Below are 21,411 nucleotides of genomic sequence, written 5' to 3'. Positions count from 1 at the left end.
CCTGGCGACATCGTGCATCCGAATGAGGTGGTTGCCCAGAGGTGGGAGGCTTCATCCCCTCCACAGAGCGGAATTTCGAAGCTATCAATTCTTACCGGTGTCTTCACGCGGCTCCGATTAACTGTATACAACTTCCAGCTCTACATGTCCACTTTCAGCCCCGCTCAATTGTCATCGGTATCTTAGCTTCAGCTGCGATCGTCAATCCAGAGTACCTCAACCTGCCCAATCTAGCATCCTTGTCTGCACAGGCCGTTGACGTTAATATAACCGCTATCAAGCAAGCATCGTCTATTCGCTGCTAGGCAGGTTTTGCCTCATCGTACATGGAGCCTTTGACCGGGACTAGCAGTGCACCTGCAGTTATGATGTCTATCATCATTAGTGGCAGCTTGCGCAAGATCTAGGTCCGCGGTGAAGGGAGCTTGGGTGCAGCACCTTATAAGATGGGGGGAGCATCGCGTTTGAAATGGCACGAGCGAACTTGAGATAGCTTCCTTCTGAAGTAATAAGGATCCATTGGTCGGTTTGGCTGCGACAATGGCTCGCTTTCTTAGTACCGTCGCGGGTTTCTCTCTTGCCTCCATTGCTCTTTCGTCGCCTCTCACACCACAGCTTCATGCACATTACAATGCATCGAGTCCCTGTGCGCAAGTGAGTGCATCCGTTGCGACGCAAACTGCTACGGTACCTACCGTTCCTGCACAATTGGCATACGAATGCATCACATCGGTTCCCTTCAATCAATCTGCCGCGCTTGCGCTCGTTGATGGCGTGGTGCCATACTTCAGGTGGCAAAGCAACACCGCTTGGCTCAAAGATCCCCCGAAAGAGTACGTAGAGAAAGTACAGCCAGCGGTCGATGTTTGGGGTGGGCTGGAGAAGATCAGAGAGAAGATTGTTGGAGATAAATACGACAGCGAGTTTGAGGTATGGACACACTGAGTCAAATTCTAGAGCTCAAGCTGATGTGTGCAAAGTTTGGATTCGAGCTCTACCTTCTCCTTCAAAGCACACACGACGGGCACTTCGTCTACGTTCCCGATGTTATAGGGACCGTTTTCAACTATGCGCGACCTGTTCCTCTTGTATCTGCCTCATCAGATGGCAAGGAGCTACCAAAGGCCTATGTCTATGCTGATGTCTTGGGCGAGTCATTCGGTAACGCTTCGTTCAGCGCATCTCCAATTAGTAAGATCAATGGCGAGCACGCGAAGGACTTTCTGGAGAATTGGGCCCAGTATGGATCTCTCCAGGATAGGGACGCACTTTACAACGGCGTCTTTTATGAGCTGGCCACTGTATCTCTCGGACCAGTTGGGTCGGGTATTGGAACTTTTGCTGGATCGGGGCGAGGCCGATGGGTAAGCACTGCTCTTCAATTCGTCATCGTCACCGCGACCATCCGTCTAATGTGCATATTAGATCTACCCCGGCCCTACCACAGAGCTCGAGTTTGAGAACGGCACCAGCAGGACCTACAACAACTACGCAAAGGTCCTGATTCCCTTTAATGGAATCACGGACGGCGAAAGCCTGTATAAGCTTTGGTTTACCGGCAACCCACCCACTAAGGCTACGGAGCCTACTCCTTCAAATTCCACGACACCTACGCCTTCAGCTACCGCCACTGCTTCTGCCGCACCTACTATTCCTGCGCCCGGCTACCCACCTCCAGTTATTCGTGAATCACACAACCTGATTGGTGGCTATTTCCTAGAGGATGACTACTCAGATGTTGCTGTTCTCTCAGTGCCCTCATTCGTTGGCATCAGTGCGCAAAAGGCCTTCCAGTCAACTGCGGAGAAGTTCCTCGCAGCCGCAAAAGCTGCTGGTAAGAAGAAGTTGGTCGTCGATGTTCAGGCCAATGGCGGTGGTACTATTTTGCTTGGTTACGATCTCTACAAGCTGCTGTTCCCCAATAAGCTTGGACACGCAGCCGCTGATCGTTTCCGCGCATTCGAAAGTACGGATGTTCTCGGACAGAAGTTCTCTGAAGTTGCTGAAGGTCTACCACGTATTCTTGTCCCTGAAGACGGGAATGAGACGCTTGCAGAACTGATCGACGATGTTGCTTCATCAGTTTTCAACTATCAAACTGATACTGACGTGAACGACCGGTCCTTCCCTAACTGGGATGCGAAATTCGGTCCACAATTTCAAAAGGGCGACAACTTCACCAACCTTTTTCACTGGAATCTCTCGGACGTCTTGACGCCGTTGAACTCTGGCGGCATCTACATCCACGGATATGGTCCACTTTCAAACTACACTACCCAGCCCTTCGCGGCTGAAGACATCGTTGTAGTAACGGACGGCTACTGCGCATCCACATGCACCATTTTCTCCGAGCTCATGCGCCAGCGCGCAGGCGTGAAGTACATCTCACTCGGCGGTCGTCCCCGCGAAGGAATAACGCAAGCCGTCGGCGGAGTCAAGGGCACTAACAATTTTCCATGGACGTACATACAATCTGTTGCCCAATTCAGCGTGCAGAACCTGAGCTCTACGCCTGAAGAAGCCGCGCAACTCAACAAAACTGAACTGAGCGAGTACTGGAGCGACGTCCCCTTCGACCGCGCATCTATCGGCAACGCAATCAATGTCAACTTCCGAGATGGCATCCGCGATGCTGACCTCGAAGGCGCATCGGATGTCCCATTACAATTCGTCTACGAAGCTGCTGATTGCAGGATATTGTACACGAAGCAGATGACCGTAGATGTCACCGCGATCTGGAAGGCAGTCGCGGACACCGCTTGGGCCGGTAAGAGTCATTGTATCGCTGGCAGCCTTGGTGGATATCGCACGACGTTGGCGAAGAGGGAGTTGAGCATCCAGGATAAGGTGCTGAGTCGTAGGACGAAGCAGTGGAGGAGGGAATTGAGGGAGCAGGATTACCCGCTGGATGTGCGGACGGACCTGAGGAATGTCAAATTTGCGGGTGATGGAATCATGTGGCCGTAGAGCTGTGACGATATTCAAGTAGAAGGGGTGTGTATATATGACGTATGAGATGTTACAATCGCCAAGAGGTCGTGGTGTACTGCGCCATCGTAATTGTTGAGAACTCTCCAGTTGTTTTCAAAAATAATGCTATTGGTCTTGACACTTAGATAAAGCAGCAAATTTTCAAAGTAGAGAACCACAAAAATCTGCATATAGATTCTAGTTCTTTAGATCTAAGCTACCCTTCTTTTTCCCCGTTATCCTAATAGTTTAGTTTGAACGCATTAACGGTGTCCTTGCCCCATTGATGGCCAATATTCCGTCGCCACATTAGAGGGGGGAGGGGGTAACTGCGCGAATATGACATTGTAGGTGCCTCGGAATAGTTCTTGGCTGACTCATTCCACTCTTGCGACTTTGGTGAAGGCGAGAAGCTCGGGAAGATCGATCTGGGGCAGGGATAGTGGGTGGGAATTGTAGCCTGGCAGGCGCGGAGTTACAATTAATTGATAAGGATCTATTATGTTAAGATAGATCGCATTTCTAGTGCACATGCCTCAATGGGGCTCTTATACTGCATTGCTATGCACTATCGTTCCTCCTCTACCAGAAGTCTCGCACAGCTCCTTCTGTAGCGTTGAAAACTCCTCATCCAGAGCTTTCGGGTCGTGGCACGGCGTGGAATGATCGAAATCAAGTAGAGTTGCTTTGCCGTCGAGGATGAGAATATTATGCTTGTTTAGGTCTCCGTGTCGAATTCCCAGTTTGTGAAGTTTCAACAATGCCAGCTGGCACAGGGGAAGATCTTCTGGTGTTGCATGCCGAGCATCAGTAATTCGTTCCATGATGAAGCCGATGACTCGGCCTTCCTCGCTTAGATGACCGAGAAACCCGGGCCCGATTTGCTGATTTTCGATCCATTCATACGCAGATGTTTCTGCGTTGAGCTGCGGTATCTCCCAAGCAAATCGTGCGAACTTCGCTATGATCGTGGTGTTGAATCGCGGGCACGTAGCTTCATATACATTCGAGCGAAGCTTTTGTCCCATGCAAAGTTCCAAATGGTCGATCTGAAGCGGATGCCAAAGGTGTGTGACTCCGAGGAGCGGGGCGTTCGTCGCTTCGGCGAAATGAGGACGGCCATCTGATGTGTTACGTGTTATATGGCCCTTATTCCAGTCACCGGGCGGTAGAGGCGGTATGATGGAGACTAAACAAGGTCCGAAACACATATCTTCGACATCGTATATGCCGGCATCGATAGTAAGATACTTGACAAACTTTCGATTGATGAGAAGTCGAAAATCGCTTTGGTCCTCTGGATCCACACTAGCCTGGAGAAGTTGTATATCAGGGATGTCGTCCGGCATTGTATTCGGAGAGGAAGAATATCGAATGGAGTAATATCCACTCGATATGGTCACCGAAGTTCTTATCAGTGGAATTCTTTGATGTGATTGTTGCACTAGGATGTTCCTGAGAAGATGTGGAATGATGGGAAGAGAATCAAGTTCTACAACTTCTTAAACGAGATATGTATCACCCGCATGAGTCAGGATCTTTTGGTGAGGCGGGCGCAGCAGGAAGCCTAGCCGTATTGGGTCGAACATCACTTGATGCGAGGTATTCAAGTGATAGAAGCGTAGAACCGTTATAGCTTCCTAGTGAAAGAGTAGAAGATTCCAAAACATTCTGGCAGACCAGGTAATTTCGTATTTGTCCCCCTTTCAGTATAGATAGAGGTATCACCCGGATGATAACCAATAATTTTCTACCTAAGAACTTCTCGATCATATCATTCGATTAAACATACCAAAACGCGGTACTTCTCAGGCTTCCAAACAAATCCACGTTTATTTAGCCAGTCCATGTCTGGATCTACGTGAGAAGCGCTAGTACTAACCGAAAAGCAGGATCCGTCTCCAAAAAAAGTATTTCAACTGAGATTGCCTACCTCGAAACTAGCGTAAGCCCATCAACGTGTAGTGGCCTGAACAGGCGGCTCATGGATCCTGCAAGAAACATGTGCGAACAGTGTGATCGGCTATACACGTGCTGCTGCAAGAAGTTGCAGGAATATCGTCAGTGTGCGCCACGCCAGGGAGCGAGCGCCAACTTCCAGATTCCTTCCATATGTGTACTAGGCATATGGTGAGGCCAGGACAAAGATATTAGTCACGTTTACCAGTAGCAAGTAACCGAGAAAGTATAAAAGTGGAACGGGCTGGTGTCATACCTTTTCTCTAAACGTCCTTGAACCATGGATGCTCTAATGCTTGTTGAGCTGTGATTCGCTTCGACGGGTCCAAGTTCATCAACCGCAGAATTAGATCCTTGAAAAGGTATCTTCCACGTCAAGCCACTCTGCGAATGGTTTATATGGGATGTAGGGCTCATGCCGATCCTCCCAAAGCATAGTCAAAACTATGAGACTGATTTCGTCGTCGCCGAGGTGCGTCTTCAGACGATTGAGTCCTTCCTGATCTCCAAAATAGGAAACCTGCCGCTGTAATCGAATCATGCCAGGCAATGCGCCCAGCTCTTCATGCTTCTCAAGATCGGCGTCCGGTCCGAATATCACACGACCAAGAACGGCATAGATACACTAAGAGTATTAGTGGCCAGTGTTGAAATTTGAGCAGAATCTCACTAACAACTATCCCAAAAGAGAACATATCTGCTGGCTTGCTGATTTTGCTTTTGAAAAATGCTTCAGGACTACGCCAGTTTTCGTTGCCGGCTAACATCCCTTTGATGTACCTGCTATTAGGAAGATAGGCCGCGTTGTCAAGGTCAGTGAGTTGAACCTTCTCAACTATCATTTTTTCTTTGTCATGATGGTAGTCAACCATGATGTTATCTGCCTTAATGTCTGATGTTCGTCAGCTTTTGGCATTGTAATCTTGAATAGAGCTTCATCACCCAGGTGTATGATATCTTGGCTGTGCAGTTCAACGAGTCCTCTGAGACTGTCCTTAAGGATTTTCTTTGTAACATGCATAGAAATCTGTTTCCTCACAAGGCTTAAAAGGTCTTTTTTTCAGATACCGGAACACGAAGATATGCTTATTAGGGATAGTGTCCACTGGTAGTCGTATGAAGGGACTATCACGGAGGTTGGGTCGAATCTCTTCGTTGAAATGGTCGAATATAAGTTCAGGAATGTCTTTCAAGATGTACCGATCTTGTCCGCTGCTGAAGAAAGTCAGTTTGCACCCTGTGCGCGATACACTTTGGCAAGAACTTACGTTGCTAACCAAACACGGCCAAAGCGTTCTCTCTCTTGGAGCTGTTTTTTGTATTGATATGTAGTTCCAGTAGTCCCAACCAAGTCTTTGGGAACAGCTGCCATCCTGGCGATGCTCTTCCGAAACATGCTATTTGCGCAGAAATGGGATCGTATTCTGGCCCCTTGTAGAACGAAGGAAGTGCAATTGCAGCTTCATAGGGAATATTGCCGGAGGACAACTGAATAGTAATTCTAGCTCTATTTACGGACGAGCACAGTGGCGGGTAATATGCCAAGCGCCAAAAGCATTCGTAGGACTAGGCGACCACAAGAGGATATGCAACCGCGGGTAATTACGACCGAGACTGTGACGCCGAAGAGAGCGCAAGCTGGCAAAGTGCTGGTGATAAGACTAAGGGCGAGCGTAGCCACTATGAGGCGAAAGGATGTGCGGTGAACGGCTGTACTGGATGGTAACGTGGCTCACCACAGAGCGCACGTCCACATAGAACCAACGCTAACCCTGAAACATGCTACAACTAAACATGAGGACGAGTAAGGAAGTATAACGCGGAGACAATCTGTAACCTTGGGTCTCTGCTTTATGGAAGAAGCTCATATTTTTACAATATATGGATTGTAAGAAGATAATCAATTTCTGCAATTTCTCAAGTGTGATTCTTTGGCTACATGCTAGATTGATATTTCGTAATAGAAACTTAATAAGAGAATTTTCTTAGCACAAGACACCCTGCCTGGTCCTATTGGCGGACCACAACACGTTGTCTTGAGTTTATGCATGGAGATAGCTCAATATTTCATATATATATACAGTTCTCTTGACCTGTTCTTTCACATACGACCATAGGATCTTGAATTCAGCGCTTCCCGTTCGCTCAGCGGTACTTAAGCAGGATACCGGCGGATTAGTAGTTAGGTGGGTGACCACTAGCGAATCCCCGCTGTTGTATGTTTTTGCTAATTTTTGGTACTAGGACTGGTCGGCACTAAACGGTGCTAGTACAGCACGGAGATAATTCACAAAGCAGGACGTGCGGGAGAAGGCCGTGTCTTTTTGTGTGCACAGGCCGCTGTATTCTAAACCACCAGAACACGAGCTGCTCGTACGCTCATCGTTGTAGATGAAACACTATACGTACTATACGTGCACGTCCATACGCAATCTGTCTCCCGTGTCCATCAAGTTCCTGGTCAGCAGTGTGGCGTCGGCGATCAAGCTTCGTATGCTGAGTCTGACGCACCACTAGAAGCGCTAAGTCGTGTTTGTGACCCATATTAAGTTACGATCTCGGTGGAATAGAGAGCGAAGTATCATTCTCAAACCGGATAGAATCAAAGCGCTCTAGCCTGGATATGGAATTGGACTCAGGTTCGAAAGACCACGGGGCCACGGGGCCACGGTTGCTGGGCTATTGCAAACGATCACAGTATCACACTGGACCAATTTTGTGCGTGGAATCCCGCTGGTGAGTCTCCAAGTTTTTGGAGTATTGTGTAATGCCATCTGACTTTCGATTTAGTTGGCAATGACTGGGCTAACCTTTGGCCCGAGTATGCATACTGTGTGGCCACCTGATTCGACTTGAGATGTTCGTGTATGAACTCCAAGGTACTCAGGGGCTGCAATGTGCTATTCACTCTCAAAGGACCTTGTCAGTAAGCTTCGTATCGATGCAGCTCATATGACCCAGAGCTTGTTCGAAACGAGATAGATGATTCGGATCAAGATGGACAATTCTTATTTCGTCCTCCTCTAGCTCACTATCGTCTTCCCAGATTCCCTCAACTGAATCGTAGCCATCTTCTTCAGGCATAGTCGGAAGCAACCCTCTAGTATCATCGGAACAGGTATGACTGCCATATAACGAGTGCAGTGGTCGCGCGTAATTAGTCGGCACCGACAATTGCCAATAGGGATTTGTTTGACGTTTGGTTGCAACAGCAGTACGGAGTTTTTCCAGTTGCGCGTCCTGATCGACGACAGACCTCTGGTGCTTTCGAGCCAGCCAGCTTTGCGTAAGGGCATTGTCTAGCTAGTACCATGGTTTCGACCCATAGCTGACTCAATCTAGTGTCTGTTTCAAACCTGAAGGCTTTGGTTTCGATAGACGAGGCTAACCACACGCGCCCGCCCCATCGAATATTACAGCCACACAACTGATTTTCTCATTTCACGTCTCTGTGCTTCACCACTGTCCAGACCGTCCTGTTCCCAGACAAAACTAAATTCCAACGCCAATGTAAGTCCGCGCGAGAGCTTCGATGATGGGGAGTTGCTGATGACAGACCACACAGACTCGATCCGTCAAGATGACTGGAGTACGCGACGTCGACGTAAGTGAGCAAGTGTGAGGGGCCTGAAAAGGCTCTGATGACGGAATTTTTGCTGAGAGTGTGGGTTGGTTGCAGGCGCAGCTGTTCATACAAGTGTATGCTCAGTTTCTGAAGCGCCAGGGTAAATTGCCTGTTCCGGGTATGTTTGAGAGATTGAAAAGTGCTACACGCGATGAGGGATATACTAAACGTTGCTGGGTAGGCTGGGTCGATACAGTCAAGACTGGCCATGCGAAGGAACTTCCTCCCTCCGACCAGGATTGGTTCTATGTTCGCTGCGCTGCCGTTGCCCGCCACATCTACATGAGGAAGACTGGTAATGATGCACCCTTCTGACGTTTCGTCCAAAACTAACAATGTGCAGTCGGCGTCGGTCGCCTCCGCAAAGCTCACGGTACGGCGAAGAATCGCGGATCGCGCCCATCCCACCACCACCGCGGTAGCGGCAGCGTCGACCGTAAGGCCATTCAGGCGCTCGGAAAGTTGCAGATTCTGGAGCTGGATGAGGATACGGGCGGTCGTCGCATTACGGCGCAGGGTCAACGCGATCTCGATCGCATTGCCTTGACCGTTGCTGAGGCTGCTGCCGACGAGGACTCGAGCGATGCTTGAACGCTACTCGTCTAGCTCGATAACATTCGCGCAAGAACCGGTGGCAGTATGGACGTAATGCTATGCAATGTAGGGCAACACGACTAGCTGATGCTCACACGTTGAGCTGAGTATTCCGGCAGCGGTATGGGAATCCCAGAGAGAGTTATGATAAAATCTACAAATTCTCCCACCAAGCTGTACTTACCCCCATCCTAACCTGTGCAATGTTTCTATTCGTTTGACAATTCAGCACAATCACCTCCCTAGGAACTTCCTCTTTTAAAAGAGACTAGTTAATAGCTTCTACTGTCTCCCCTCCTAAATCTAATTCGTATGTCCCGCTCTATTCTTTGTAAGCAACGCGGCAACGAGCACGCGTCGTCATTTCAGGGACTCCACACGACGGGAGATGTTCGATGGGATCCCGCCCATCGTCGATGCTTGACGGTTGCCGAGGCGTATTAATGGAGCTAGAGTGAAAGAGATGTGCTAACTATTCAACCCTGCATGGAGCTACACCCAAGCAAGAGAGAGAAGCGGAATATATTATGGGTGCGTGTGACCTGATGATGCTGGTGGCGGTAGGGAAGAGATGATGTCTATGGAGGGAGATTTTCTGGGGTATTGGCGAGATGATGAATAATTGATTGGCGAGGCAGAAAGAAGGACACGATTACGATTACTGTAGGCGTGTGTTTGGACAAGCAAATCATCATACTGCGTTGCTCTAGTTGATGAAACACAGTCGACGTTCGGGATGAACCCGGCAGTTATATTCCGAGGAACGCCTCATTGCAGCCTTTACACTTCGAGGACGATGACAACGAACCTTGTCTGCAGCCCAACCAAGCCCACCTCCCGTCTCTAACCACGACATGTGAAAGCTGCTAACGTTCGGGTTGACAAGCACCGACTCTAGCAGCCTTACTCTGTTTTCCCACGGTGTACCAAGCCACACGTACATGTACATAGGCTGCCCGCATCTCACGCAGCGCCCAACATCGACGTTTGGATGACGCCCCCAGGCCTAATGGGACCCTGCAGCCGGCTTGATCGTGCCTGGTGATGGCGCTCATTGGTGCTTGCAGATTTCTTCCTGCTCTAGCCCTAGCTACCTCATAGCACGGAGAGAACTGGTTGGACACCTTCGTCTAGCGGGCGTGTAGTGGGTGGTTGACTAGCTAGCTAGTAAATGGCTTGGATTGTAGCGCCGAAGGATCTGCAGTGCATGGGAATGGGACATCTCGATGCTAGAATGCGATAGTGTGCAGGCATGCATGTTGAAGACCCACTGAAAAGGGAAATTGAGCGGAGATCAGGGTTTGCAGGATGACGAGGCTGGTTGCAGGATTTGGTGGGGTGATCTTTTTGCGACGTTTCCCTTCCCTCGGGATATTCATGTTTGGCCTGTTTCGAGACCCGGGGAAGAGCGAGACTTTGTCTTGTATGGTATGTCTTGCATATGTCTCGCAATTGGAGTGTATGCCTGATGCGGGAGTCACTTTTCATGTCTGTAGAGATGTAAAATGTCTTTTGATAATCCAAGACGCGGCGAAGGTTCGGACAGGCCACGGGGTTTGTTCAGGCTGTTAGTACCTGTCTAAGATCGTCGGACTGCAGTTTTCATCAACTTGAAGCTCGCTTGGCTGTTCGCTGCATTGCTCAAAGGCGAAAGTTGATTGAATTTGTCAAGCTCATTGAGCGATATTAAGTAGGGAAATCACAGTATACGAGGCAAGTGTAGTAGCGTGAATTGATGAAATTTTGGATTGTTTATTCATGCTTTGACAGCCATTGCTTGCTTGAACTACCATAAAACTAGGGTATCATATCCTCAAATCGATACGAGACCAGCTGCATCAGCACAACGGCACGAGTACCGGCTCCGTGTCTTCTTCCTCATCAAACTACCAAGCCCGTTGCATCCAGCCCTCTTTTGAAGCCTCTCAGTCCGCTTCATTGCTGAGCAGTTCTCCAAGACGCTGTGCCCTCGACTCCACGTGATGCATAGAGATGCACTTCTTTCAACCCTTTCCTTCTAATCCAGTAAATTCCGAGTGTCGAGGTTGTAGGTCGACTGTGCTAATAAAGCTCATGTGCGGTGACATTTCAGGTCCGTGTATTGTTGTTGATTGTCCTTCTGACGAGAGAAATAGACGATAATGGCTCGAATATCGAGTAGGCATGTGATGTAGATTGTGTGTAATCATAGCGAAATTGAAATTGTCGCGTGTTGCCGCTCAACCAGCACTGTAGCCGGTCATCCTTGCGCAGTGGCTACAGTAATAGCGGTTGGTGCCGATCTGGTACATGCCGGTAAGGCAGTCGCGGCGGCAACGGCAGCAGGAAATGGAGTGTGAGGACATGCTGGAGCTGGAGCTATCGGAAGAAGTGCTCGAGGTGCGGTGTTGCAGAGGCTCAGCGTTGGGACGGTGGGCAGCTGTAGTTTGGAGTTGCAGGAGACGCGAGGCGTCAGAAGGGCTCGACATGTGCAGCGGTTGTGTAGAGCGGAAGGCCAGCAGCGGGTTGGACGGTTCTGCGAACGTGTCGGTTGAGTAGGCGATGGTGGACTCTGTGCTGGGTGTTTCGACAGAGAAGTGGGTAGTCGAGGAAGGGAGGATACTGAAGTAGCAGGTTGGCTCGTGGTGGGGAGCGTCTGGTGTACGGCAATCTGCACCCATGGTCTACGCGAGTATGTGTCTTGGTACGGATTGACCGGGAGTGTTCATCAGACCTCAGTACGAGGGATCGTGGACGCCTATATGGTCATAAGCAATCGAGCCATGCCCACTCGGCGCGCGCACCAGACAGAGTGCGGAGCGGGCCATGGAGCAGCGCTGATTGGATCTTGTGTGACATTGCGACGCTTGTGGGCAAACTGGCCAGTGTGCTGGGACGGAGGAGAGAAAGATGCTGGGCGTGTGCGGGCAGCTCGTTGCTGCTGAGACGCGTTGGATCGCGATTCACTCAAAGAGGCCGATCTGGGCATCCAGTCCAGCCCCGCTTGCGTCCTAGCGCCGCCCCACTCGTCGACGTGCCCATCTTGGAGCGCAGCCTGCGACAGGAAGACGCTGCCAGCCTCGTTCCCTGCCGCCTGACGACCCATCCATAGTGGATGCTGCCCAGCATTCGATGACTGTGTGTGGCTTTGAGCTTGCTTGCTGACTGGCACGGCTGACTGACACTGCTTGCGCAACGCTTTCGACCGCAGCTTGTCTTGGGCGTCCGCAGATATATTGCCAACGCGTCTCCATTTCCGCAGCCTTCCTTCCATGGTCCGCTGACTGAAAGCGTCGCAGCAGGCTAGCAGCGATCAAACCAAACTCCTCACCCTGCCCCAGACTTGGCTACTCGGCTTCATCACCCTTCGCCCTTCGAAAACAGTTGAAACCGCGCACATGCCACTGCAGCAATCAGACACAGCATTTCAGACGCAGAACCCGTTTGTTGTCCAACCCTGCTGAAGCACCAGCAGTCCCGGGCATTCACGGACGTAGTGACGGCGCTCTGTTACAACGGGCCGAACCGTAACGTGAGGTCTAGACCTCGCAGCCCACACCTACTCCTTGACCTTGACCGGCCATATCAGGTGCTCGCTGAGGAGCATTGCTTCCTCTAGGACAGAACAGTGCCATCCTCCAATCTTACGGGCAAGCTCTTCCGACCGAGTACACCATTGTTGGACGGACTGGCTTCCTCCTCGCTTCGCCAAGGCAATCTAAAGACCTAACAAACCTTGTGCCGTTGATTAGAAGTACTGCAGAGGCACTAAAGACGGCCATGACTTCTGTGGCGCGTCTGGGACTGCCTCCAGCTCTCAAGGAATACAGCGCTGGAATGGTCGGACCAGAGCTTACGTGCTACAGAACTATCTAGTTGCGGCGAGAGCTACGATAGCCGTTAGGGACGAGCGTGCATAAGCTGATTCGTGGCCCCGCATACAGCTGGAACGCCTGTCGAAGTCTAATAACAAGAAGGTTACCCGCGGACCCGATAGAGTTCCAGCTGAGGACTGCAATAGCGACATGTTCGTTGGCGTTCACCAGCATGTGCCCTGAATTGAGGCGGCGTCGAGGCGGAGTCGCGGTCTAGACTTTCCATCGTCGTACAACGACAAGAGACTGAATACGGAAGCTGGAATACCGAAAATTGCAAGCCATCACTGGGGCCTAAGGAAGTTTATTGTAGCGTCATCTAGACCTTGTAGTGGACACTGATGGTGGGAGATTGACTGTTTCGCCGTCACGGTAGTGGCATTTTGTCAGTGACATTTTGGCGAGATTTATTAGAGGAAGGATAGAAGCCACTTGGCTAACTCTCAAACATGTTAGCCCCAAGATCATTAGCTGGCATACCTATTGTCGCTCGGGCTGGTCGCCATGACTACCTGTGGAATGAGGTGCCCAGGTGGTACCTTCTGTGACAGAATGCGCTGCAACCCCGATTGCTGAACCCTGGTGATCTAGAAATGGAATCGAGATCTCGTCGACTCCAAGCCAGCCCCTAACAATTACGGATTCCAAGTATATGAAGCCGAAGGTTGTTCACAACGCGCTGTAGAATTGACACAAGCACGTGACACTCCTTCCACAAGTAGACTAGCGACCGTTCCTTCTCAAGCGCCGGGCTGGCGTCATGGGCGGAATTCGGCAGCAGCGATCATGTGCAATGCGCTGCTTAGGATGTATCAGCAGATCGAAATCGTAGTCGAAATCAATCATCCTCATCCTCATCCTCATCCTTACTTCCCTTGAAGGTCCTGGGTGGCTTTGTCAAATACTTCATTCAATGGTTAGCACCGCGCAAAACGCGGGACGCCGCGATATGACATCTGCAGAAAGATGCTGCATGACTGGCTCGAATCGACCGATCTTGAGGCCCGACCAGGCATTTCATAGGTAGCCTTGCCGCTATCACTTCACTTTCCGCACTGCCCTGCTACTATCGTGCAAAATAACAACGTCGTCACGTCACTATCGTGGGCTCCTTAACTGGCCCCCATTCAAATAACGCCACGCAGCCCCACCATCGCAGCTTGCCTTAACCACCCCACCATCGCCTCTACCCTTTTACCTCACCTCACCGCACATCGCAACGCAACGCGCACACCGTAATCATGGGCAAGCCTCCGAACCTATACGCCTTCCAGAGCGTCGACGAGCTCGCGCCGAGCCTCCGCACCTATGTTCTCGACGCGCAGAACAACGCTCTTGAGCGCCACCACGCTTTCCGCATCGCAATCTCTGGCGGATCCTTGCCCAAGACCCTTGCGCAAGCACTCCTCAAAGAGACGAATGGCGACGGCAAAGTTCAGTTCGACAAGTGGGAGATCTTCTACGCTGACGAGCGCGTCGTCCCCTTGGATCACGAAGACAGCAATCACAAGTTGGTCAAGGAGGAGCTGCTAGACAAGATACCGGCCGAGCTAGGGACACCCAAGGTCCACCCTATCGACGTAAAATATCTCGACGATGTACAAGAGCTGGCCGACCAGTATGAGAAGACGCTGGTTAGCGTTTTTGCAGCGAGGGACAGTGTAAAGCTGCCCCTGTTCGATCTCCTCCTGCTTGGATGTGGACCAGACGGCCACACCTGCAGTCTGTTCCCCGGTTCCGATCTCCTGCGCGAAACCGAAGCTTGGGTGCTCCCCATTTCCGACTCACCAAAGCCCCCACCAAAGCGCATTACCATCTCTCTACCCGTCGCGCAACATGGACTCAAGATTGCCTTTGTCGCGACTGGCGGTGGGAAGAAGGATGTCATGAGGCAAATCTTCGATACCGATGAAGGGCAGCAATTGCCGTGTGGATTAGTGAACTTGAAGGGTGCAGAACGCGTCAGTTGGTTCGTCGATTACGCAGCGATCGAGGGCGTTTCGTTTCCAGCGCGCCGTGGAAGTCTATGAGATACCCATGCACTGAGCTGGATTCCCGCTCGACCTCAACCTTCGCAGGTGCCTCAAAATAGACAGTCGTCTATTTTTCTTGCTACCTGCATTAAGTTCGGGTACTTCTTTGTGCTTTCGCGATGGATATCCGGTATGGAGTTGGAGGACCACTCTCGAAGTAAGCATCAGCCGTTCACTTAAAATTAGATACAAATAGATCACGATCATGCAATTCAACCTGAAATCTTGAACTTTGTAGCGAGCGCTGAAGTGGAAGCTTCACGAGTTATCTCACGTGATGACGTGGCTATCGATAAGAACGTAAACAACTCGAGTCTCCTATGTTGTGCAACTTTCGACGCCACCCGTACCCAGCCATTGTAAAACACACGAACCATGCCTGTTCCTGGACCGAACGCAGTGTTGAAATCACGATTGCAAAGTAGCAAGGCTAACCCCCCGCCTTCCCAGCCGCAGGTAGAGCTTAGTGACTCGGTCCCACTTCAACATAAAGCTAACACACCATAGTCAGACCCCGCTGTTCGGGACGTGAAACCAGAAGAGGCCTCAAGAGATGTGGCACACTCGATTCTGCGCCCTTCGATAGCTCGGCCTCCCTCCTTCCAAAGTGATGTTGAGGGAGCTAAACGACGCAGCTTATTGCCTCAGCTTGGCCAACCCAGGTACAACCCTCGTTCAGATGTGCCCTCAGACGTCTCCAACCGGAACAATGATGCTAAAGAGGCGGACCTCGGCGTGACTGGGTCTGTGGGGCAACCAGGAAACGTATCTGTGACTAAGGAGGCCAATGTTCACAGCGCAACGCCAGGGCGAATTCGACCACGGTCCCTGTACCAGACTGGAACCGCACCATCTGAGCGAGCCATGTACAGCAATGATCCAACAGCTTCAAAAGTAATGCCCCCTCCAGCTTCAGTAAGCAAACCATCCGAGCCGCAAACGACCGTGCTGAGTCGATCGCAAACCTTGCGCAAACCCGGTGCTGTAATGCAGTCAGCTCAACCAACGAGAACTGCGGTTCATTCCCGCGCGCAGTCTGTTAGCACGGCTGCAGCCGCTCGAAGAGATGCGGTGAAGTCTAACACGGGTTCGGAAAGGCCAAAATCCCTTTTGGTTGCGCCAAGTAGCAACATTAAGACCAACGATGTTCCAAAAGACAAAGCGCTCAATGGAACAAGGGCTACACGCATTGCCCATACTCGTTCGGCAAGCACTAGAGTAAAGTCCGAGGCCTTGAGTGGCAGCGCCAACGCTGTGACGGCAATCAGGCCCGCAGAGCCAGTTATATCTCAATCAAGACATCGTGAACCCGTGCGAGAAGAGCCGAAGAAAATCGCTCGTCCGGCCTTTTCCACCCTACAACAACATTTCACGCCACGGAAGACGGGCAAAGCACCGACCGCAACGTTTCTTCATCCTGCGCCAGCTCCTAGTACCAATGCTCTGCCGCCTGAGATAGTCAATCTCCAATCGGAACTACTTCAGCTTCACTTGTTGCACGAGGCGTCAGCTCATGTGAGCAGCTGTTGGGAGACGAGTGCGAAGCGAAATCTACACAAGAAGTTCGAGGAAGTCGCCAGCTTGTATCAAGCCATGCTGGAGTTTGAACGTGCGGGACAGGAACAAAAGAATCTTCAATCTCTGCTGGAATGGAGCGCTGGAAAGTCGACCGCAGGGTTGGTTGAATATATCCAAATCCTGTCAGGGCCACTTCACGAACTCCCTGCCTTGGTTGAGTCAGGTGGCCGGATTCATCGTCTCGTGAGCGAGTTCGAACACTGGGTTTCGTGGGTGCAGGAAGCACGGTCAGCTAGACGCGGCTCTACTGAAGATAAAGGCACTTTAGGAGTCATTGACGGCCTTGGTGATGCATGGAAAGCAGAAACTACGGGTTTGATACGAAAGGTAACTTCTTTCGCCCGCGATCTGGAAAGGATAGACCAGCCATTGTCAGGATCAAGCATCGCTTGCATTGTTGAAGCGTGCAAGTCGCTTTTGGAAGGGATTTTAGATGAGCTGCACGCCATGCAGGCGATCGAGGCTGAAGTGGTTGCAAAGGAGAAGGATTGGATTGAAGATCGTTTAAGGGTCATTGCCCGGGACATCGGGTCATCGTACCTAGTGGAGACAAGTGCAGAGTCTCTAGCCTGGCGGATGTAGCATGTTTGTAACCTTCTACGTAGGATTTGGCTACTTCGACTTCATGCGATGTTGGCGTCTTCGAACGCAAAAGTCCAACGCCGCCCGAGGACATCAAAGAGACGCCCGAGGAAGTAGTCAACGCACTTCAGCAGAAGCTTACTTGATTTGCGCCTATGTATCTGCACATACTATGCACGGTCCCCGTCGTCTGCCAACGACCGTTGTTTCGATGGGTAGAGCGGCACGAAGTGCAACTGGCCGTCCTACCGAGCGTGCCGCTGCCACTCTTTGGCCTCCCATCAGCATTTCCCGAACGCACGAGCTGGCCACGCATCAGACCACATTCAATCCCTTTCGGTGTAACTTCCGCAATTTGTATGACTAAACTGTCAGAGTGGATGGTGATGACTAACCGCGCTAGGTCCGGCCAGGTAGCGCGTCTTCATTACCAAGAATTATCAATTGGTCTTACTCATCATTACCCGCTTCTTGACGCTGCCCCTGTGGCTTGTTGCGTGCTCTATATGCAAACATCTCTACCAGTCTCCACATCCTTGTCGAAATGCAAGACTTCGACATATCGATCATGTTGACGTCGTATTCGAACCTCTACAGAAAGCTGCGTCGTTTGCCATGATCGCTTCTTTCATCTAGATCCCGATGATCTATTTGTCTCTGGATAGTCCCGTTTGGGCGCCGCCACTCTAATCCATAACCTAGACTCTTATGTTCCTACCAAGAGGGTCCGTTGCGGTAGTGACGCTGACCGATTGCTGATGGGAGACGACGGAGCATTTCGTGCACTGACGTCTTGCAACACCTGCTTGACGCTGATCTACTAACACGACATACTTAGGATAAAAATGTAATCATATGGTTACAACCGCTATATCGGTTGCTTTACGTCTATTTTCGTATTGTATATTTGTAGCCAGGGCCAAAGCTGCCCAGTCTAACAAAATCCCACCGTCCGCTTTTCCACACCACGCCGTGGCCGGTCTTAGTAATCGCGCAGCATTCGGTATCGTCTTTTGAGGATTCAGCACTGTATCCATAGTGAATTACTGTTAATGCTGCCCCAACGACGCTTCACCAAATCGAAGGGCGCAAAGGTGAGGCTGCCTCTATTCTTCGGCTGAGCCAACTCATGGAGTCTTGGACAGTCAGGAAACGACCATGGGCAGAAGACTACTCAAATGACCAGCAACTGAAGCGCCGAGGTATGGCCACTACTCCTTCTGGTGCCCAACAGACTTCCCCGCTCCCCCCACGAATCGCTTACTATTCTCGTGACGACGGGATACTGAGCCATCGAAGGCTGCCGCCACTCTATACTTTGCCCTGCAAAACATCAGCAGAATGCATCACATCCCGTTCCTCGCAAAATTCTCCCGGAGCGCAGGATGTCGCCCCGCTAAACATATCGAGACCTCGATCCCAGTCTCTCTTCAACATTCTCCAACATCCTCATTCGCAAGGCCAGCAACAAGGTTACACTGGTACGAACACCCTCTACTACGTTTTGTAGCCTTAGCGCGTCAAACGCGAGTTGCTAGTGGACTTAGCCCATGATACTCTCTTCTCAATCCGGCGCCAGATTTCCCCTTCTTTTTCCCGGTTCGTATATCTTGAGCTGAAATGATTACAGAACATCCAATATACTATCCTCGGACTCTTGAATTAGATGATTCCTCGCCTAGTGTTACCGAAGTGCACTGGCCTTGTTTCGGTACTGGCCCGACGCCACATGCAGCAGGGGCAGTGATCTGTTGTCCATCCAACTACCCAGGCCAAGAATGCTTGAGCACCCGCAATTTAGTGCGCACACTCACCACGGATTTGGCTTTGCTAGGTGCTAGGGTGAGAACCATAACACATACAGAGATTCACTTAAGCGACTCAGTAAGTTATTCTATCCATCCGCCGTATGTATGACTTTACGTAATTCTCTTGCAGCACTGATATTCTCTGACAGGTTCCCAGGTCTAGTCATCTTAGCACCAAAGAGGCTTTGCAATGGGCGCTTGATCTCGTGCAATGGACTAACGACAAGCTTCAAGAGCAGCTAGAGCAACGACCGTCGCCCAGCCTCGAGTCAGAATATCAGCCTGACGCCTCGCCAAGTATGAGGAGAGGCCAACACCACCTCGAGGAGCCCGAGGAGCAGTCTCCTCCGAATCGAAAATACCCCATTGTTCCTCATGGTTTCTCTGGTTTCACCCATCCTAGACTGATGCCCGAAGACAGTCGAAGGAATCCATATGGGAGCGAGACGACACCAACAGGAAACTCTCCGTATCATACTCCATCGTCATCTGGTTCCGTAATCATGCCTCCACAATCGCCTATGCAAGCTCTACAGCCCTTGCATTCGACTATCCTACCTTCTCCATCTTCTTTAAGCTTCCCCAACGTTCCACATTTACCGACCATATCACCGGCTGTTACATCGGTACAGCAATCGGCCCAAAGCATTCACCTACAAGATCTGCAACACCAAATCAGCGTCAAGACACTTGCATTTCAAACACTCCAACGGGAATATGATGACCTACTTCAAAACCTCGAGCGACAGAGGAGCAAGAGCATCACGCTTGAGAAGAAGTTCGAAATCAACGATATTGAGATCAACAACCTGACAGAGGCGAAGGGAAAGCTTCAAGGACAGGTGGTGATGATGGAAAGCCAGGTGGAAGAGTTGCAGCAGAGTCGAGACGAAGCACGGAGTCAACTAGTTGCCAACGGAGCACAATACCGACAAATAATGGAAATGGCGAACCGACTCCAGGCACAAGGTGCCGAGGACAAGAAGAAATGGCAAACAGAAAGAACAGAGTTGGGCCAGCGGATTCAACTCTTGGAAGAAGCTATGGTGACTGGCAATGAACAAGCTACGCCAACTGCAGAACTTTCTATGACTGCCAGTCCCGCCCTACAGTCTGTCACACTCCCACACAACGCCGTCTCTTCAAGTTCATCACAGGCAGAGACTGTCAACGTTCTCCGCGCAGAGGTCGGCCGTCTTCGATCCCGTACGCACACCCTCGAAACGGCATTGCAGACAATGCGGCGGGAGAGCATCTCCATTCAAGCAGCAGCAAGGCAATTGGTGGAGTCAGGTGGCAAGTTGGAGAATGTGGCACAAAGCGCAGTAGGAGGAGGCGGATGAAGTGAGGTTCAGCCAGCGCTGACCTACCATGGAGAACTCGCAGCCTGTAATTATGCAGGGAGTCATGGTACGCTTTCAAGATTATTATCCTATGAAAGGGGCAAATCGGTGATGAAAGCTTACGCAGCAGTTAGACACAGAGTTCCAATCGTTGGCCGCTTCGTTTCCCTTGATTCACATCGCCCCATCACCAGGTCACAGCTTTACGCAGTATTTGCCACATACTTGCCACGGGCTGATGCAACATCGTCATCATCACCATTCTACGCCAAAGTGTTGCTCTCGACCCACTATTAGCACTCAGGGGATGGTTTTCTTCCGGGTGCTTTACAAGCCAGAGTTCCTATTAGAAAGGCTTTAGGCTTCTTATCACTGGGACTAGAATCCGAATATACGAGCAATGCGAAGACGGAAATATCACTCCTTCTGCGGTCAGACCAAGCAACGGCACAAACAATCTTAGTTGTTGCATGTAAACAGTGTCGAGGATGCTCCGAAAGAGGTGCTAATGGCACACTATCTACTCACCTTGATACTACACGATCTCGAAAAAGGGGACGGGTGACGCCTGAACAATCGTTGGCTTGAGACCATGTATATTGCACACGGCATCCAGCGCTTTCTATCTATTCATAGACTGTTATCGAAACATGTATTGACGACTCACCTTTTGCTGAAGTTCGTATTTTCTCAGGTCGGTTAAAAAGTCTCCATCAGGTAACATATAACTCCAAGATACCATCTGCTATTCTTGCAACGACATTCCACCAATCACATATACAGACACCTTGCCGTTTAAAAATTCTCCCGAAAAGGCTACTGTGGACAATAATGCTGATGCTAATGATGATGATGGCGCCGTTGGAGAACGCCACCTTGTGAACGGCACTCGCTTCCCACTGAGCATGATTCGATTCCTTTCACTTCATGTAGGCACCCCTATTGGTTCAGGGAGAATATCCCGCCCAGCTACATCGACACGCAAATCACTCTGATAAAGCTGGGGTACCTCGACACTGAATTTCGTTTTCAGTCACTTGAAAGCAAGCTTGACGCTACTCCTAC

At 50.6% G+C, this 21,411-nt stretch overlaps 7 protein-coding genes across 7 annotated transcripts; 5 read left to right on the top strand and 2 right to left on the bottom strand.

Moving 5' to 3' along the window:
• Nucleotides 1-540: 540 nt before the first annotated feature.
• On the top strand, nucleotides 541-2,967 carry K460DRAFT_293699 (uncharacterized protein; the record flags this gene model as incomplete). Its single annotated transcript, XM_040929441.1, has 3 exons — nucleotides 541-930; nucleotides 981-1,364; nucleotides 1,426-2,967. 3 exons carry the CDS (start codon nucleotides 541-543, stop codon nucleotides 2,965-2,967), a joined length of 2,316 nt encoding a protein of 771 aa, XP_040784897.1.
• A 472-nt stretch (nucleotides 2,968-3,439) lies between these two features.
• On the bottom strand, nucleotides 3,440-4,819 carry K460DRAFT_389002 (uncharacterized protein; the record flags this gene model as incomplete). The annotated part of the gene is made up of 2 exons (XM_040935723.1): nucleotides 3,440-4,229; nucleotides 4,763-4,819. 2 exons carry the CDS (start codon nucleotides 4,817-4,819, stop codon nucleotides 3,519-3,521), a joined length of 768 nt encoding a protein of 255 aa, XP_040784896.1. The 3' UTR covers nucleotides 3,440-3,518.
• A 373-nt stretch (nucleotides 4,820-5,192) lies between these two features.
• On the bottom strand, nucleotides 5,193-6,301 carry K460DRAFT_380195 (kinase-like protein; the record flags this gene model as incomplete). Its single annotated transcript, XM_040935241.1, has 6 exons — nucleotides 5,193-5,243; nucleotides 5,303-5,554; nucleotides 5,604-5,821; nucleotides 5,872-5,956; nucleotides 6,006-6,144; nucleotides 6,198-6,301. The coding sequence occupies 6 exons, from the start codon at nucleotides 6,299-6,301 to the stop codon at nucleotides 5,193-5,195; spliced, it is 849 nt and encodes a 282-aa protein (XP_040784895.1).
• A 2,029-nt stretch (nucleotides 6,302-8,330) lies between these two features.
• K460DRAFT_370301 (ribosomal protein S19e) lies at nucleotides 8,331-9,316 on the top strand. The gene is made up of 5 exons (XM_040934133.1): nucleotides 8,331-8,439; nucleotides 8,495-8,533; nucleotides 8,609-8,672; nucleotides 8,736-8,849; nucleotides 8,898-9,316. The coding sequence occupies exons 2-5, from the start codon at nucleotides 8,510-8,512 to the stop codon at nucleotides 9,143-9,145; spliced, it is 450 nt and encodes a 149-aa protein (XP_040784894.1). The 5' UTR covers nucleotides 8,331-8,439; nucleotides 8,495-8,509; the 3' UTR covers nucleotides 9,146-9,316.
• A 4,544-nt stretch (nucleotides 9,317-13,860) lies between these two features.
• K460DRAFT_370297 (6-phosphogluconolactonase) lies at nucleotides 13,861-15,240 on the top strand. Its single transcript, XM_040934132.1, has one exon. It carries the CDS (start codon nucleotides 14,244-14,246, stop codon nucleotides 15,030-15,032), a length of 789 nt encoding a protein of 262 aa, XP_040784893.1. The 5' UTR covers nucleotides 13,861-14,243; the 3' UTR covers nucleotides 15,033-15,240.
• A 134-nt stretch (nucleotides 15,241-15,374) lies between these two features.
• Nucleotides 15,375-17,634, top strand: K460DRAFT_346043 (uncharacterized protein). Its single transcript, XM_040931292.1, has 2 exons — nucleotides 15,375-15,491; nucleotides 15,543-17,634. The coding sequence occupies exons 1-2, from the start codon at nucleotides 15,411-15,413 to the stop codon at nucleotides 17,193-17,195; spliced, it is 1,734 nt and encodes a 577-aa protein (XP_040784892.1). The 5' UTR covers nucleotides 15,375-15,410; the 3' UTR covers nucleotides 17,196-17,634.
• Nucleotides 17,635-18,324: 690 nt separating this feature from the next.
• On the top strand, nucleotides 18,325-20,346 carry K460DRAFT_398340 (uncharacterized protein; the record flags this gene model as incomplete). The annotated part of the gene is made up of 3 exons (XM_040936200.1): nucleotides 18,325-18,676; nucleotides 18,826-19,079; nucleotides 19,153-20,346. 3 exons carry the CDS (start codon nucleotides 18,325-18,327, stop codon nucleotides 20,344-20,346), a joined length of 1,800 nt encoding a protein of 599 aa, XP_040784891.1.
• Nucleotides 20,347-21,411: the final 1,065 nt, after the last annotated feature.

This window comes from Cucurbitaria berberidis (genome assembly GCF_010015615.1).
Source record: "Cucurbitaria berberidis CBS 394.84 unplaced genomic scaffold K460scaffold_5, whole genome shotgun sequence".
Lineage (NCBI taxonomy): Eukaryota > Fungi > Ascomycota > Dothideomycetes > Pleosporales > Cucurbitariaceae > Cucurbitaria > Cucurbitaria berberidis.
Note: the sequence above shows the minus strand (reverse complement) of the source record. Positions and strands in the feature narration are given on the sequence as shown.

Coding starts and splice junctions, on each gene's coding strand:
- K460DRAFT_370301 (XM_040934133.1), top strand. CDS start 8,510: ATGACTGGAGTACGCGACGTCGAC. Junction 8,534..8,608: donor CTGGAGTACGCGACGTCGAC/GTAAGTGAGCAA, acceptor GGTTGGTTGCAG/GCGCAGCTGTTCATACAAGT. Junction 8,673..8,735: donor GGGTAAATTGCCTGTTCCGG/GTATGTTTGAGA, acceptor GTTGCTGGGTAG/GCTGGGTCGATACAGTCAAG.
- K460DRAFT_370297 (XM_040934132.1), top strand. CDS start 14,244: ATGGGCAAGCCTCCGAACCTATACGCCTTCCAGAGCGTCGACGAGCTC.
- K460DRAFT_346043 (XM_040931292.1), top strand. CDS start 15,411: ATGCCTGTTCCTGGACCGAACGCAGTGTTGAAATCACGATTGCAAAGT. Junction 15,492..15,542: donor CCCCGCCTTCCCAGCCGCAG/GTAGAGCTTAGT, acceptor AACACACCATAG/TCAGACCCCGCTGTTCGGGA.